This window comes from Gasterosteus aculeatus, chromosome 13 (assembly GCF_964276395.1).
Source record: "Gasterosteus aculeatus chromosome 13, fGasAcu3.hap1.1, whole genome shotgun sequence".
Classification (NCBI taxonomy): Eukaryota; Metazoa; Chordata; class Actinopteri; order Perciformes; family Gasterosteidae; genus Gasterosteus; species Gasterosteus aculeatus.
Genome location: NC_135701.1, coordinates 9,168,533 through 9,181,659, shown reverse-complemented (window position 1 = coordinate 9,181,659; position 13,127 = coordinate 9,168,533). Strand labels below are relative to the sequence as shown.

Genomic DNA, 13,127 nt, shown 5'->3' with positions numbered 1-13,127 from the left:
TACACCGTTTAAACAATGTCCTGTCCATAAAATCTAAATCTGCAAACACACTGATAGCTATGTCACTTAAAGTTAGGATGGTTAAAAGTAAACAAAAATGAAGACATAGATTAGCCTTTCATGAAAGATACATTTTTATTTTATTATAATATATTGTGTTATTAAATTTGATGGTCGCTAAGTATGTGTATTACTTATAAGTACTGCCTTTAAGTGCTTTATCTGAAAAGGTTTGGCATACATGATGAATTTAAATACAATTTTTTCAGGAAGTGTGAATAACAGGGTTTTGAAGGAGATCAAATCACTGTTTGACCTCAAGGTGTCAGCACTGGCATTTGTTAAATATAATAGTGATGAGTATTCTGAGAAGAATCCTGTATTTGGTAGGGAGGCAATAGCCCTAAACTACACCACTCCATAAAGCATATCGGCTTGGGACTCCCAATTCCAGCGAGCAAAATCTGTGTTGGTAGAGGACAATGAGAATATAACGTTCCACTCCAGTCGCAGCTTTCACCAGATGCTGTCACATTGACACTCACTAAGCAGCTCTGTATCTTTGGGTTACATCCTCCTGAGCAGCTTTTATATGTGCATGTGGGTAAATAGCACAGTATTTAGAACAGGTACGTCTTAGTTAGCTCAAGACAAGTCCATTTATAAAGCTACCGGTTAGTAATTTACCTGTGAGCTGCACAGCATATGACCCCCTTTGTCCGTAAGACCCTTGATTAAAAAAAAGATAAACGATCTATTCAATAGATATCTGGTTGGCTTATTACACATATCTATCGAGTTCATAGATGAAATTTGTGGTCTTTCAGATATCCATGATAAAATGAAAAATACACAACCACTGAGTTTATTTATTTTATTCATAAAAATCCATGCAAGATAAAACTACAGCTTTTGTTCAATCATGTGTGTGTGTGTGTGTGTGTGTGTGTGTGTGTGTGTGTGTGAGAGAAGTCATGAAAGAAACAATCATCTCAAGAGAGACACCTGGATCTGTAAACATTGGAACTATTCCATTTTCCAAGTATGTAAAGGACAAAAACATTTGGTCCTTTATATCAGCCATTTTTTTCATTAGCATAAGGAACTAGAGGGATTGTTAGTTTGGTCATGAGGTTTGTTTAGTATGGTTACAACATCTTTACATACGCAATCCTCAGGTAACCTTTTACAATTTTGAATCTACAATTAATGTACATATGTTTCTGCATGTATCTATACAAGCACAGTATATTACAAATAACCTTCTATACAAAGCAACCTATACATTGTTACATATGCTGAATTAACTCAAGCCCAAGCGAGCTAAAACAAACTGTTTGTGGAATTATCTGAAATATTTTACTTTACAACATGCATCCATATTAAAGCAACTGAAAAAACATTCATTTGACATATCTAAATAAAGAAGAGATACAATTTAAAGTTAACTATCCAAACTACTGAGTACTGTTTTATTTATTGAATTAAAAATATTTCATATTGCCATGTAAATATTTCAATTCAATAGTTTTATCCCATGTCCATTGCAGAGGACCTGAGGGATCAACTCAGCCTTTTCATCAGATTGTAATAAAGCAATAAAATACCTACTATATTTCCATTGAAGCAGTACTGACTATTGCGCATGTTTAAGCATGGTCCAGTATGGTATAAGGAAACTATATAGAAATTTGGTACGTTTCTTTGTGTTTTTTTGGTTGAAATATAATGGTTTACAATTCTAATTTGGTTATGCTTTCAAATGTAGGGGGTAAAAATGATTTTGGTTTGTCCACCTTCATGATTGTAATGATTGGTTTGAGGAATACTTTAAAAAAAAAAATAGATATTATGATAGCACTGACTGATTTAAAAAGTACGTTTGCCTACGGGTAAATTACATCACGCACTCAGTCATTGAAAGGTACCACAACTCAAATAAAGCCACTCATGTGCGTACAGAAGTTGGTAAAAAAAAAGCAGCCCTTTTCTCAGAAAGTAGCTGGATTTGTACAACCATTTCAGAAGAACAATTTCACTCACAACACGCTAAAACAAAAGAAAAACGATAACAACAAAGCCTTGCATATATGGGCTATAAACTGCTGTGTGCATATTAGCGCACAGCAATACTGACCTCTAGTGGGGGAGATTAGTCATCACAGTTCTGAGAGGAGTTGTGGCATGAAAGCCATGGACCATCAGGCCTTAAAGTATTTCTTAGTATGTCTTAATGTCTTAGTAGTGAACAGCAGCCTACCTATGCGAGATATTGTACCCAGCATCATACTGTAAACCCTAAAGAAGACAATGCAACAGCAGACCATTTCAAGTCAAAGGTGTGCCACAAAAGACCACACTACATCTTACACATCTTGGCGGAAAAATATTCTAGCTGTAGATCAATTCATTTCAAACCCCCCAAATTTGTGACGGTAGGGCAAATGAAGGCGAGCATAGTTTGAAAATGTGATTCGATGCAGTGCAATAGTTTTCCTGCCAATGTGGACAGCTTCAGATAAGAATCTACATCTTGGTCTCGCTGTCAACGGGCCTCTCTCTATCACACTCATTCTCCTGGCAGATGAGCCGGTACGGCTTCTTGTTTACCTCCTCCACCACCGAGTTGCCCACCTCGGGGTCCTTCTGCAACTCGTGGCGAGACAGATGTTCCACTATACCTGCACCGATGGAGTCTCCGAGGACGTTGGTGGTGGTGCGCAATCGGTCCCTGAGGAAAGACGGGTAACGGGTGAGGACGGGAGGCATAGAGAAGACAAGATGCAACAAGATGCAACAAGATGACAGATGACGTCATTGAACATGAAATAAGCAAGGAGTGTCTTTAAGTGTGTTTGCATACAATAGTATCATTATTTAACCGGAGGCTAACTTTTCCAAACACAATGAAAGGGCACTTGTTAAGATGCTGACTTTATAAAAAAAAAGAGATGTTAAAGGCAGGTCTCTGGAAGCCGTCCCATAATCCACTCGAGAGTGCACACCAAGCCGATCCCCTTTGTCTCCTCAAAATCCCCCTGACAAGAGCTGAATAGAATGCATACCACTAAATTCTAATGGCATTTTCTTATGACTTAAGCCGTTGCATCCCTCTCAATCCAGTTTGTCCAGAGCTCTGTTGTCACTTAAGGAAACCCCTTGACTATATCATGTTTTGTTTGTTGACATTCATATTTTCAATGAAAAGCTTCCTAAGATGTCGAATAACCAATACTTACAGGAACCAATCGACTGCAATGATGAGTGTGATGTCATCAGTGGGAAGGCCTACAGACGTTAGCACTATCACCATGGTGACCAGCCCTGCCTGAGGGATTCCAGCTGCTCCAATACTTGCTGCTGTAGCCGTGATACTGATGGGGAAAGAGCAGAACAAACGTTAGATGCTGTTTTCGTGCCTAAAATATTGAATTACCGGGAAACTGGGACAGAAGGGTCTCTTGGATTTCATTCCATGGGCTAAAATACATTTCAAATCTACTGCTAGTCAAAAAGAACAACCAGTCGAAAACCATTTTTAAAGCAGCAACCTGTGGTTTTGAGGCTTGGAGATGATTCACTTGGGTTTGTCTGTGTTTCTAGCCACAATAAAAAACAAATGTGATATATTATTATTATAATATTTTCCGGTTCATCCAAAACTGTTGAGAATCTACGAGCAGGCATTCCTTTTGTTTGTTTTACAAATCGTTGAATGAAGGACATTTAGGAAAGCGTAGAATACAGTATATCACATACCTGATGGTGAGAATTTGTCCAAAGTTAAGGTCGTAATCGTTGACCTGAGCAATAAAGATGGCAGCCAGGGCTTCATATAACGCAGTGCCGTCCATGTTTATGGTGGCGCCGACAGGGAGCACAAAACGGGTGACGCGCTTATCCACCTTGTTGTTTTCCTCCAGGCATTTAAAAGTGATGGGCAGCGTGGCCGAACTGTCAGATGAGAGAGGGAGGGGGGGGGGGGGGGGTGAAAAAACAAACATAGAAAAAGTCGACCCATCCCAGAGACACCATAGGATGCTCAATCATACTTATCAACACGCTTCATCTGCTGCATCCAGTGAGACCTTTACCAATGAAACGAGTTAATTCCCCTGTGCCCTTCACTGAGTGTTGCATGTGAGAAAACTACAATACATTCCACCATGACATTTCTTATCAGTCTGAGATTATGAGTTGGACATTTTGGGGATGAAGAAGCCAATCGCACACCTTGAAGATGTTCCCAGGGCAGTGATGAGAGCCTGCAGCAGCCCGGCGATAAAAACAAAAGGGTTCTTCCTGGTGACGAGGAAGTAGAGCGTCGGCAGGACAATTACGGCGTGGATGAGCAGGCCGCAAATGACTGTCACCGTGTACATTCCCAGCTGGCCGCCCATGTCTGCGATGTCGTCCATCTCCACGATCTTCCCGGCAATCAGGAACAGGATACCAATGGGGGCGTACCTGAGGCGTGTGGGGTGTGTTACGATTAATACACATCATCCAACAGTTCATTCCACGTTAGCGTCTCATCCCTGCTGGTACTTACCACATGATTATGGCGACCAGCCTCATGATGACTTCATTGAGACAGTCAAAGAAGTCCTTGAGGGGCTGGCCCTTCTCCCTCATGCCCCCGATGATCAGACCGAAGCAGATGGAGAACACCACCAGGCCCAGCGCGTTGACCCCATTAACCAACCCCGGGACTGGGATCATCTCCTCCCGGGTGATCACCTGGCTGCCGTTGAGTGTGAATACTGTGTCGTTCACTGTCATCGTCACGTGGACTACTCTCTTGGCATACTGCGTCTTGAACTGGGAAGGGGACGAGTTGAAGAGCGGTTAATTCCTAAAGCAAGAATATGTTCATAAATTATTTTAGCCAAGAATAATATTCTAGTCAAAGATATTACATTTACCATGAACATCTAGAATATAAAGAACATGTGTTTTAAATATTCTAAATCTCAAAACACACCTTCTTTAGGTACATTTCAATTCTTTACATTAAAACCATGTTTTGTTTGTTAACAATATAGTTTTTTGTTTCTGCTTTCAACTTCCTTCATAACCTTCTGGTACTGAAAAATGTTCCAATCTCACCGTTATACCCCCTATTGCATAAAATGTGGTCAAACAAGGACATATAAGTGCCACTGAGACGAGGGCTTCTGTTAAATCTGAGCTGAGCTCTGTCAGATGTAAGAATGGAAAGAAAATTTACATGTAATTGCCGAGGAATTGAATTTCCTGTGTAACAGAGGTCTCAAGTAAGTAATTGAAAGCCCACAGGAATGACAACGGCATTGCGAAGATGCAAAAGCAGAGTACCCCAGAGGCTTCAAACAACACAAAATGTGCAATTAAGGAATACAATATTTTAATGTAATTGGGGGACAAAGACAGAGGAAGGACACAGAGAGGGACAGTCACCTGTTTGGTGCAAGCCTCCACAATATTCGGAGGAAACATGTTTCTAGAAAACAAAACAAAACAAAACAGGTACATTTTTGTTAGGTTTAACAAAGGACTTTCAGAGTACAAAAGGTGCATACGAGTTTGGGTTGCTACCTGATGAGGTCCAGGAAGGCATCGGCTGGGTTGATCTGCTCAATCGGCTGTTTGATGAACTCATCCTTTGATCCTTTTCCAGGGTGGATGATGAGAACCAGGACGATACCGATGAACACGGCAATGACGGTCGTGGTGGTGTAGTAGATCACCGCCCTCATCCCCATTCTCCCAGAAGCACGGCCATCCAGAGCGGCCATACCTGAGAAGGACACGTCGTCTAAATGAATCTATTTCACTGCAAATGGCTTAAGTGCTCCAAAGAGTTTCTCCATTTTCAGTCACGCATTTGTATTTGCGCACAAATAGCTTGCAGTCACATGGACTTAAACATTCTCAGAATCAAGTTCAACGGAATTTGTATAAAAAGATCCCTTTCACTTTTAGTCGCGCATAGATCTGTCGCTAACTTCTGCCCCTGTGAGTGTACGGTTACCATGGGAAAAGTGCTGATTATGGGTCCAATACACCTATGTGGATTATCTGCCCCGCTATGTATGATTACAAAGGGCGGCACGAAACTCAATCTGACTCTGACCTTTACTGAAAACAACACCTTTTGTACAGCACCCAGATCTATACGCAAATTATGTTGACATGCTCTACATCAGACGTGCACACGCCTTTTTGGCTCACAAGCTACTTTTTAATGAAACAAGTCATGGCAAAAACTCTCATACCAAATATCAAGTTCCCAAATTGTGATTTTGTGCTTTTGCTATTTGGGTAAAAGGTTAGCATCATTAAAAATATGGTTTTCTATTTCATTATATAACAGCGCCGTATGTCCCAAAGTGAGACATTGGTTATTTTGCCAACACAGAGATTAACACGGCACTCAATTGAATATTTGTGTAAGAAAACACCAAACGAGCAACGTTTCATGCAACAGATGTTTCGCAGCAAGATTCACAAGAAACAACCAACGACGGGGTTGCAAATCTTGTGATCATACATATAGAAAAGGAAAATGATGAACTACAGGTAACCTTCATATTGCACAAGAAATATTTTTAGACAGCTGGATCTTGGTAAAGGATTGACAAATGTCTCTAGGGGAATAAAAGTTGTATATGAGGCACATGCTTATAACGTCGCATGGACCCCGGAGGCCAAACCGTCCTCCGCAGCTCTCTCGCAGCATTGAATCGACTGTGACAGGATAATGTTGGGAAACAGAAGGACTAACATCCAGAAAAAAGGACTTGGACACAGACAAGCCGGATCAATGGGCACAATGGCGGTGTTGTACTTTCAAAGTGTCGGCTCATATTATGGCCATTATCTTCATCAGCTGTGTGTGTGTCTGTACATGCTGACCCTACTTTGTCCCTCGCTCTTCCTCTGGTCTCAACATGCCCACGACTCCCCTCCCTCATTCTCTTCCCCCAAATTCTTTACCTGCTTTGCAAAACACCCCACCTCTTGTTTCAGGGGGCCCACGTCGCGGCCCTCCCTTGCTCTTACTACTCTCCGACGTCTTTGTCTGCCTCCCCTCTTTTTCTTTCTTGCACGCTGATCTTATTGCTGCAATCCTCCCCACCCCCGACTTCCACCCATCCAAATTCTCCTGCTCTCCTCGTATTCCTTTTCTGACCGCCCTGGGAAAACTTGTTGACTCGGTCTGCCCAACACACGCACAATGACCCCCAGCCAGTTGTCCCGGCAACAACGGATCTCACCGATCCTTTCAAAAGTACGAAAGAATCAAGATTGAAGGGGAACCAAATGACTTTCTTCCGCATATGGGGAATGTTCGTTGGACACAAAAGTAGGGGGACGGGGGGGTTGCTAGAGGTCTAACCAGAGGGCAGTTAACATTCACTGGGCTAAGATTGATTGCACAGCCCTAACAAAACTTTACCGGGAGGCTTGCCGTCCGAAGATATCTCAATAATGGGATTTCAAGTACAGAGGTGGAAAATACAATTGAGATAAATACATCATTATTTGCAGGAGATTTTATATTCAACGTTTCAGCAAATAGTGCGGTGTCACCCCCCTAAATGTTAAGATTTATCTCCAAAGGCTTAGACTTGGACTTGTTTAAATGAGGTTTTACATGAAATACATTTTAAAATATTAGTATATGATGATTTCTTTGATTGAAAGTATGAAGTTATACCTGGACTATGTAGCTACTTAACCAGGAACCATTTAACTTAGGGAGAACTGCTAGCTTCTAATGTCAGCATATACAGGAATTTGTACGTGTGCAGGTTTTGCTGAAACATTTACTTTTTACATTTAATGTTGCTGTTGTTGTGACCTCTGACCTCAACTATACTAAATCCCTGACAGATTGCCAATGATGTTTCCATCTGAGCTATAAAATCATTTGAGATTTTTACATTTTAGTGCTGCAATGATAATAATGAATAATAAACATCTCGTATGAGCTTTTCTCACATATTTTTAGTGTGAAACCAGATCAGTTCAACCCAAAAGCACACACTGCAACATCAGAAATACCTTTCTGGTCGCTTGACTTTTGCTCTGCATAGTTTGATTGAGTGTCTTCATTCATCAAAACAAAAGCAAGTCAAACACTGTTTTGTCATGAAGCTGTATAGATTTTAATTCTGATTTTAATTCTGATCAGGTCTTGGAATGACAGATTTCAAATTTGCAAGAATTACATGTGCCATTCAAACTTGTATTTGTGATTGAATGAGGGCGTAACCGATTCCGTTGTATAAAGTATTTATTAAGTATTTATAAAGTAAGTAGACACTTTTACACACTTGTTGACAGCTTTAGCAGATAACGCTGTACCTGATAAGCTGGATGGGGCACACTTACACACATAAGCCAGATGACTTGGCCACAAACTGGACTCTTTGTTGGTTTCGACGTGTTTTAGCTGCTGTCATGTGGCAATGATGTCAGAGGGTGCTGATGTAGTGCCTCAACGCGGCACAAAGGAGGTTATTATCGGACGTGGCTCTCTCATCCCTTCCTGAAATGGGCCTCTGGCGATGTCAATCACTGCTCAAGGATTGGACATTTAGTATGTCCCGCCTAGCTTTACCAGTCAGTGCTGCTGACCAGTGTTTTTGGAAAGTCTATTCTTCTACTTCCATAACAAGTGGAGGCTCAGCTCAGTCATAAACCCGCAGGCCTTCGCCTCTGGAAACAACATCGCCGCAGGTCTGACTGAGGGTAGATGAACCATGTCAACAGTGACAAACAAACTCACTATATCCATGGATGAGGACAGAACATCTCAGCGTCGTATGTTTGTGTGCTTCTCAAACATACGCTCAAACATATTCTCAAGTACATGTGAGTTGCAGCAAATCCCACAGATCCATGATTGCTTATTCAATTAAAACGCTACACATTTGGAGTGGCTTTGGTTATGCTTGGTCAAGTTTGAGATCTTTAGAATATGGGTCGAGCATGTGACTGATATCATCATGGCCTTATCCCTAAATGTGCCAACTGGGCAAAGGCTCAAACAACAAGCAAAGACAAATAATAATGTGTGTCTGTACCGAGGGACTAATAGTCTCATAAAACAGACAGGAAATCTAATAGTACAAATTCAAAGCATATCTCAATGTCTGTCTGTCTCTCACTTATTAGTTAATCTTTACCCCGTCCACCACTGGGCCCAAAGCCAACAAACAGCGTAGACTGAACAAACAGCCGGCCACTCATGAGGTCTGGTCTATTTAGCCACAAAACAACAACAATGACTTTCCCTGGTGTGTGCTCTATTAACAGAAAACCAACACCGCTTATTAATAATGTACTAAAATCTCCAACAGTCAGAGTATGACCCTACTTTTTACATACATTGTGATGCTGTGCTATAACTTTATTTCAGATACTGAGACAGTTTTAGCAGACGCAGTGGATAAAGGTGAATGTTTTTTTGTGTGGGCTGTTTCTACAATTGTTGTCAAAAAGCTGTGGACCCGCGCCGAGCCAACAGGCTACCGGACACACTGCAGATGTGCAGATAAAACGACATGTTAGAATTTGTGCAGTATTAGAAGATAAAGTAGAAGGCTGTGTGTGGTGACTTAGGTTTTTATATATATATATATATATATATATATATATATATATATATATATATATATATATATATATATATATAAGCGGTTTGACAATGGATGGATGGATATATATATATATATATATATATATATATATATATATATATATATATATATATATATATATATATATATATAGAACTAAAAAGTGTCATTCTGTTTTGAAGTGCCACACAGGAATAAGTGCTTATTTTAGATATCTGAGGTACATTTAACTAAACTAAAAATAGCCAATAGTTTTTGCCTTTATAAAGTAGTAACCGTGTGCCTTGGTTGTGTTCCACCATGTCACATTTATTTTGCCAACATTAGTGATGTAATTAGTAAATTCACGGGTGTGAGAAACGTGTTACTTTGATCATCAATGTCAAGAAAAACGGGTTCAGGTTCAAAAAGCAAGGATGCTGTTCTTTTCTTTTCATTTCAAATTAATGAGAATAATTCAAGTACTACAGTTCTTGTGGGAGATTTTTGAGTGGAACTAAAATGACCTGATGTTCATACCTGTGATGAGGCTGGAAACAAGCAGGGGCAGAACCAGCATCTGAAGCATTCGCATCAGCAGCTCCCCGGGGAAGGAGAAGTACTTCACCTCGCGGTAAGACAACTTATAAGGTCGCAGGGCAAATCCAAGTGCAATGCCTAAAATGTGGATCAGATGTAGAGGAAAAGTAAAAATGTTGTGAGTTACATATCATAGTTATGTGTAATCATTTTAGAGCAAAATGTTATGCATAATATTTATAAATGGGTATCAAAACCATGATAACAAAACAAAAAATCTGAATCCACCTTAAGAATATGGTTTTAATAATGATGCAAAAGAACAATGATGCAAGAGTAGTGAGGTAAAGCGTTCAAGGGTCAAGCGTATGAGTACAGGATCCTTGTAGCTCAGAAGACTTTAAAGCAGCAGTGACATATGCTGCTATTTCACTTCCGCTGTGGTCATTTTTAAACTTCATATACTTGTGCAGTGGTGCTTTCATTCAACGTCTATCCTCTCAACGAGCAGTTTATACCCACAAACAGCGCCCAGCTGGCTGACCCAGCAGCCCAAAGGGAAGAATTCAAGTCACACGTGTTTGTCACGGCCCGCAGATGTGCATGCGGTGGGTGGGCCTGGCTCACTTCCCACTGGGTCAGATTCAAGGGTTAATAGCAAGAGGTCAAGGGTCAGCTGCAGGGTCAGAAAAATGCCTGTCTGCTAAGTTCATCTGAGGTCCCTTTATTCTCTCGTCCGGTGTGTTTGTTTCCATTCTTCTCCTTCTTCCGTACTGCCACACTTGCATTGGTCACGCCAGAGTGACGGGGTGAGGCAGAACATCGGCTGTCTATTCTCTTCAAGCATGAATTAGAGGAGGGGTGGAATGATGATGTAGAGGAGGTTTTAGGTCTAAGCAGTGTCTTATGGAACAAAGAAAAGGTTCACACTCACCAAGAATTACAGCAGCGACGGTTAAGAGGACAAAGGCATTTCGAGTGAAAAATCCCTTCACATCACTCTTGGTGATGTTCTCCACTCTCTTCTTGGCCAACAGGGACCGGGTCTGGATCGCGGACCGGATCTGGTGGAGACCTCTTTGGTTCCTTTGTGCGTTCTCCCCGTTGCTCTGAACCATAGCTGCTTCCGGAATTCAGATCTGTTATAAACTGGAGACCTTTAAACCGGCACCTTTAAGGTGGTGCTGAATGAAAGCCGTTGCTCCTCTTCCTCTGTGTCACAACTCTCCTTTGGACAGAAGAAGGGAAGAACACAGTGTGAGAGTTAGCATTGGATATTTGGGCAGAAAAACAAGTGTCGAAGTCAGTCAGATGATAAAGATTTGTAATTTTACAAGTTGTAAGCTGTGTATCGTGGCTTGGCTTGGAACTGCCTCTCAAAAACTGTAGACAGCACATGCAAAGTGGATGGGCAAATAATCTCACTACTCCCCAAAATGTGTAACAAGATGTAATATAATGTAACTTTGTAGCCAATTAAACCCTTTGTAAGGGAGTGAAGAACACACGTGGTTCACTCAGAGCTGTGAGGACATTTAGACTTCCTCATACGTGCACTTGCCTAACGACAACACACGTGTCGTTACACCAATATTGATTCAAAGCCTGACACACATGCAAAAAAAACACTGAGACAGCTGCAGGTCAAATGTTAAAATTTGTATTTGAAGAAATGATAAAATAGAAAAACACGTTGTACCTTTAAACTTGAGCAATGAATTCTTCTGGTAATCTCAATTTTTTTTCAGGGGCAAAGTTGTGGTGTAAAGCCCGGTCAGCGTGGAGGGGACAGAGGAGCTCTTTGGCTGTGAGCTGCTTGGTGTGAGTAACCAGCAATGAAGAGAAACGGGAGAAAACGAGGAGAGGGGAGGAGAAAGGAAAGGAGGGGAGGAGAAAATAAAACGGCCAGTGAGAAAATGGAGGCGGTGCCGTAGCAGAAGAAGAACTGGAGTTAAACACAGTGGGGCCTTGTGGCGAGCTGAGGCGCGAACTGAAAAAGTTAAGTAATTTAGAGGAGAGGCAGGGGGGTGCTTTTCAGTCAGAGGGGAGCTTGAGGAATAATGAGCTTTCCGAGCAGGAAAAAGAGAAAGGAACTTCTTGTTTTCTTCAGTCCCTCTAAGGCGTTTTTTCAAATGTTTTTTCACGCTTGATAAACCCAACCTGATTGGAGATTCCTGGGGAGAGTGAGTCAATCGAGGTTTAAAAGTCCTCCATCCATCAAAAAAACGGAAGCGGAGCTGCTATTCATACATTATCTTCGACACATCTCCAACCGACACACTCATCAATGCACCTTTCCTGCTTTTTAAATCATTAGACGTTGGCACAAGACAAAGGTCATCTTATTCACGAAAAACAGCGACTGGCTCAGCAAAACAGAGCGGTTGAATGTTTAACAGCTGCCAGTGATGCAACCGGTGATCTGTTTGAACATTTAGCTTCCAAACCAACAATCTGCGCAAACAGTGACACATGTTTTTAAACTAGATGTTCTTGGCAAACTGACTTTTGTGCGAGTTAGCTACATGTGTGCCATTTATTCCTAACGACTACCTGAGCGGCAGACACAGAAGCCTCAGTGGTTGGAATGCAAAGCGCTCGCACTGAGGAGGATACAAATACAAGCAGGCCGACCGTTTGGTTTGGCAACGGAGTTTCAGGAATTCACAGTGTAGAATGTGCAACGTGGTAATTGCTGAGGTCGTATGAAATATGTGCATATGTGTGTGCGTATGTGTGTCTGTGAATGTGTGACGGTGGGTGAATGTGTCTGGGGATCAAACAGTGTGGGTGTAAAAGAGAGAATTAAAGCTGAAGGTGTTTCTTTCCAACTCATTCCAAAAAAATCACTGTTTAGCGGACACGCACACACACACAAGTCCTCCTGCTCCATATGACATCAGTAAAATGATATAACCTGATTCCGACTTGCGTCCTTTATACTGTTAAAATAGTATGCAAAATATGCAGAATTTCTAA

General features: G+C 41.3%; 1 protein-coding gene across 1 annotated transcript; it reads right to left on the bottom strand.

The window, feature by feature from the left end:
* Positions 1 to 860: 860 nt before the first annotated feature.
* Positions 861 to 12,427, bottom strand: LOC120831052 (excitatory amino acid transporter 1). Its single transcript, XM_040196176.2, has 10 exons — positions 11,848 to 12,427; positions 11,083 to 11,376; positions 10,149 to 10,286; positions 5,578 to 5,779; positions 5,440 to 5,482; positions 4,553 to 4,821; positions 4,234 to 4,467; positions 3,760 to 3,954; positions 3,240 to 3,374; positions 861 to 2,731 (listed from the first exon to the last, which is right to left on the bottom strand). Exons 2-10 carry the CDS (start codon positions 11,264 to 11,266, stop codon positions 2,527 to 2,529), a joined length of 1,605 nt encoding a protein of 534 aa, XP_040052110.2. The 5' UTR covers positions 11,267 to 11,376; positions 11,848 to 12,427; the 3' UTR covers positions 861 to 2,526.
* Between the last annotated feature and the right edge of the window lie 700 nt (positions 12,428 to 13,127).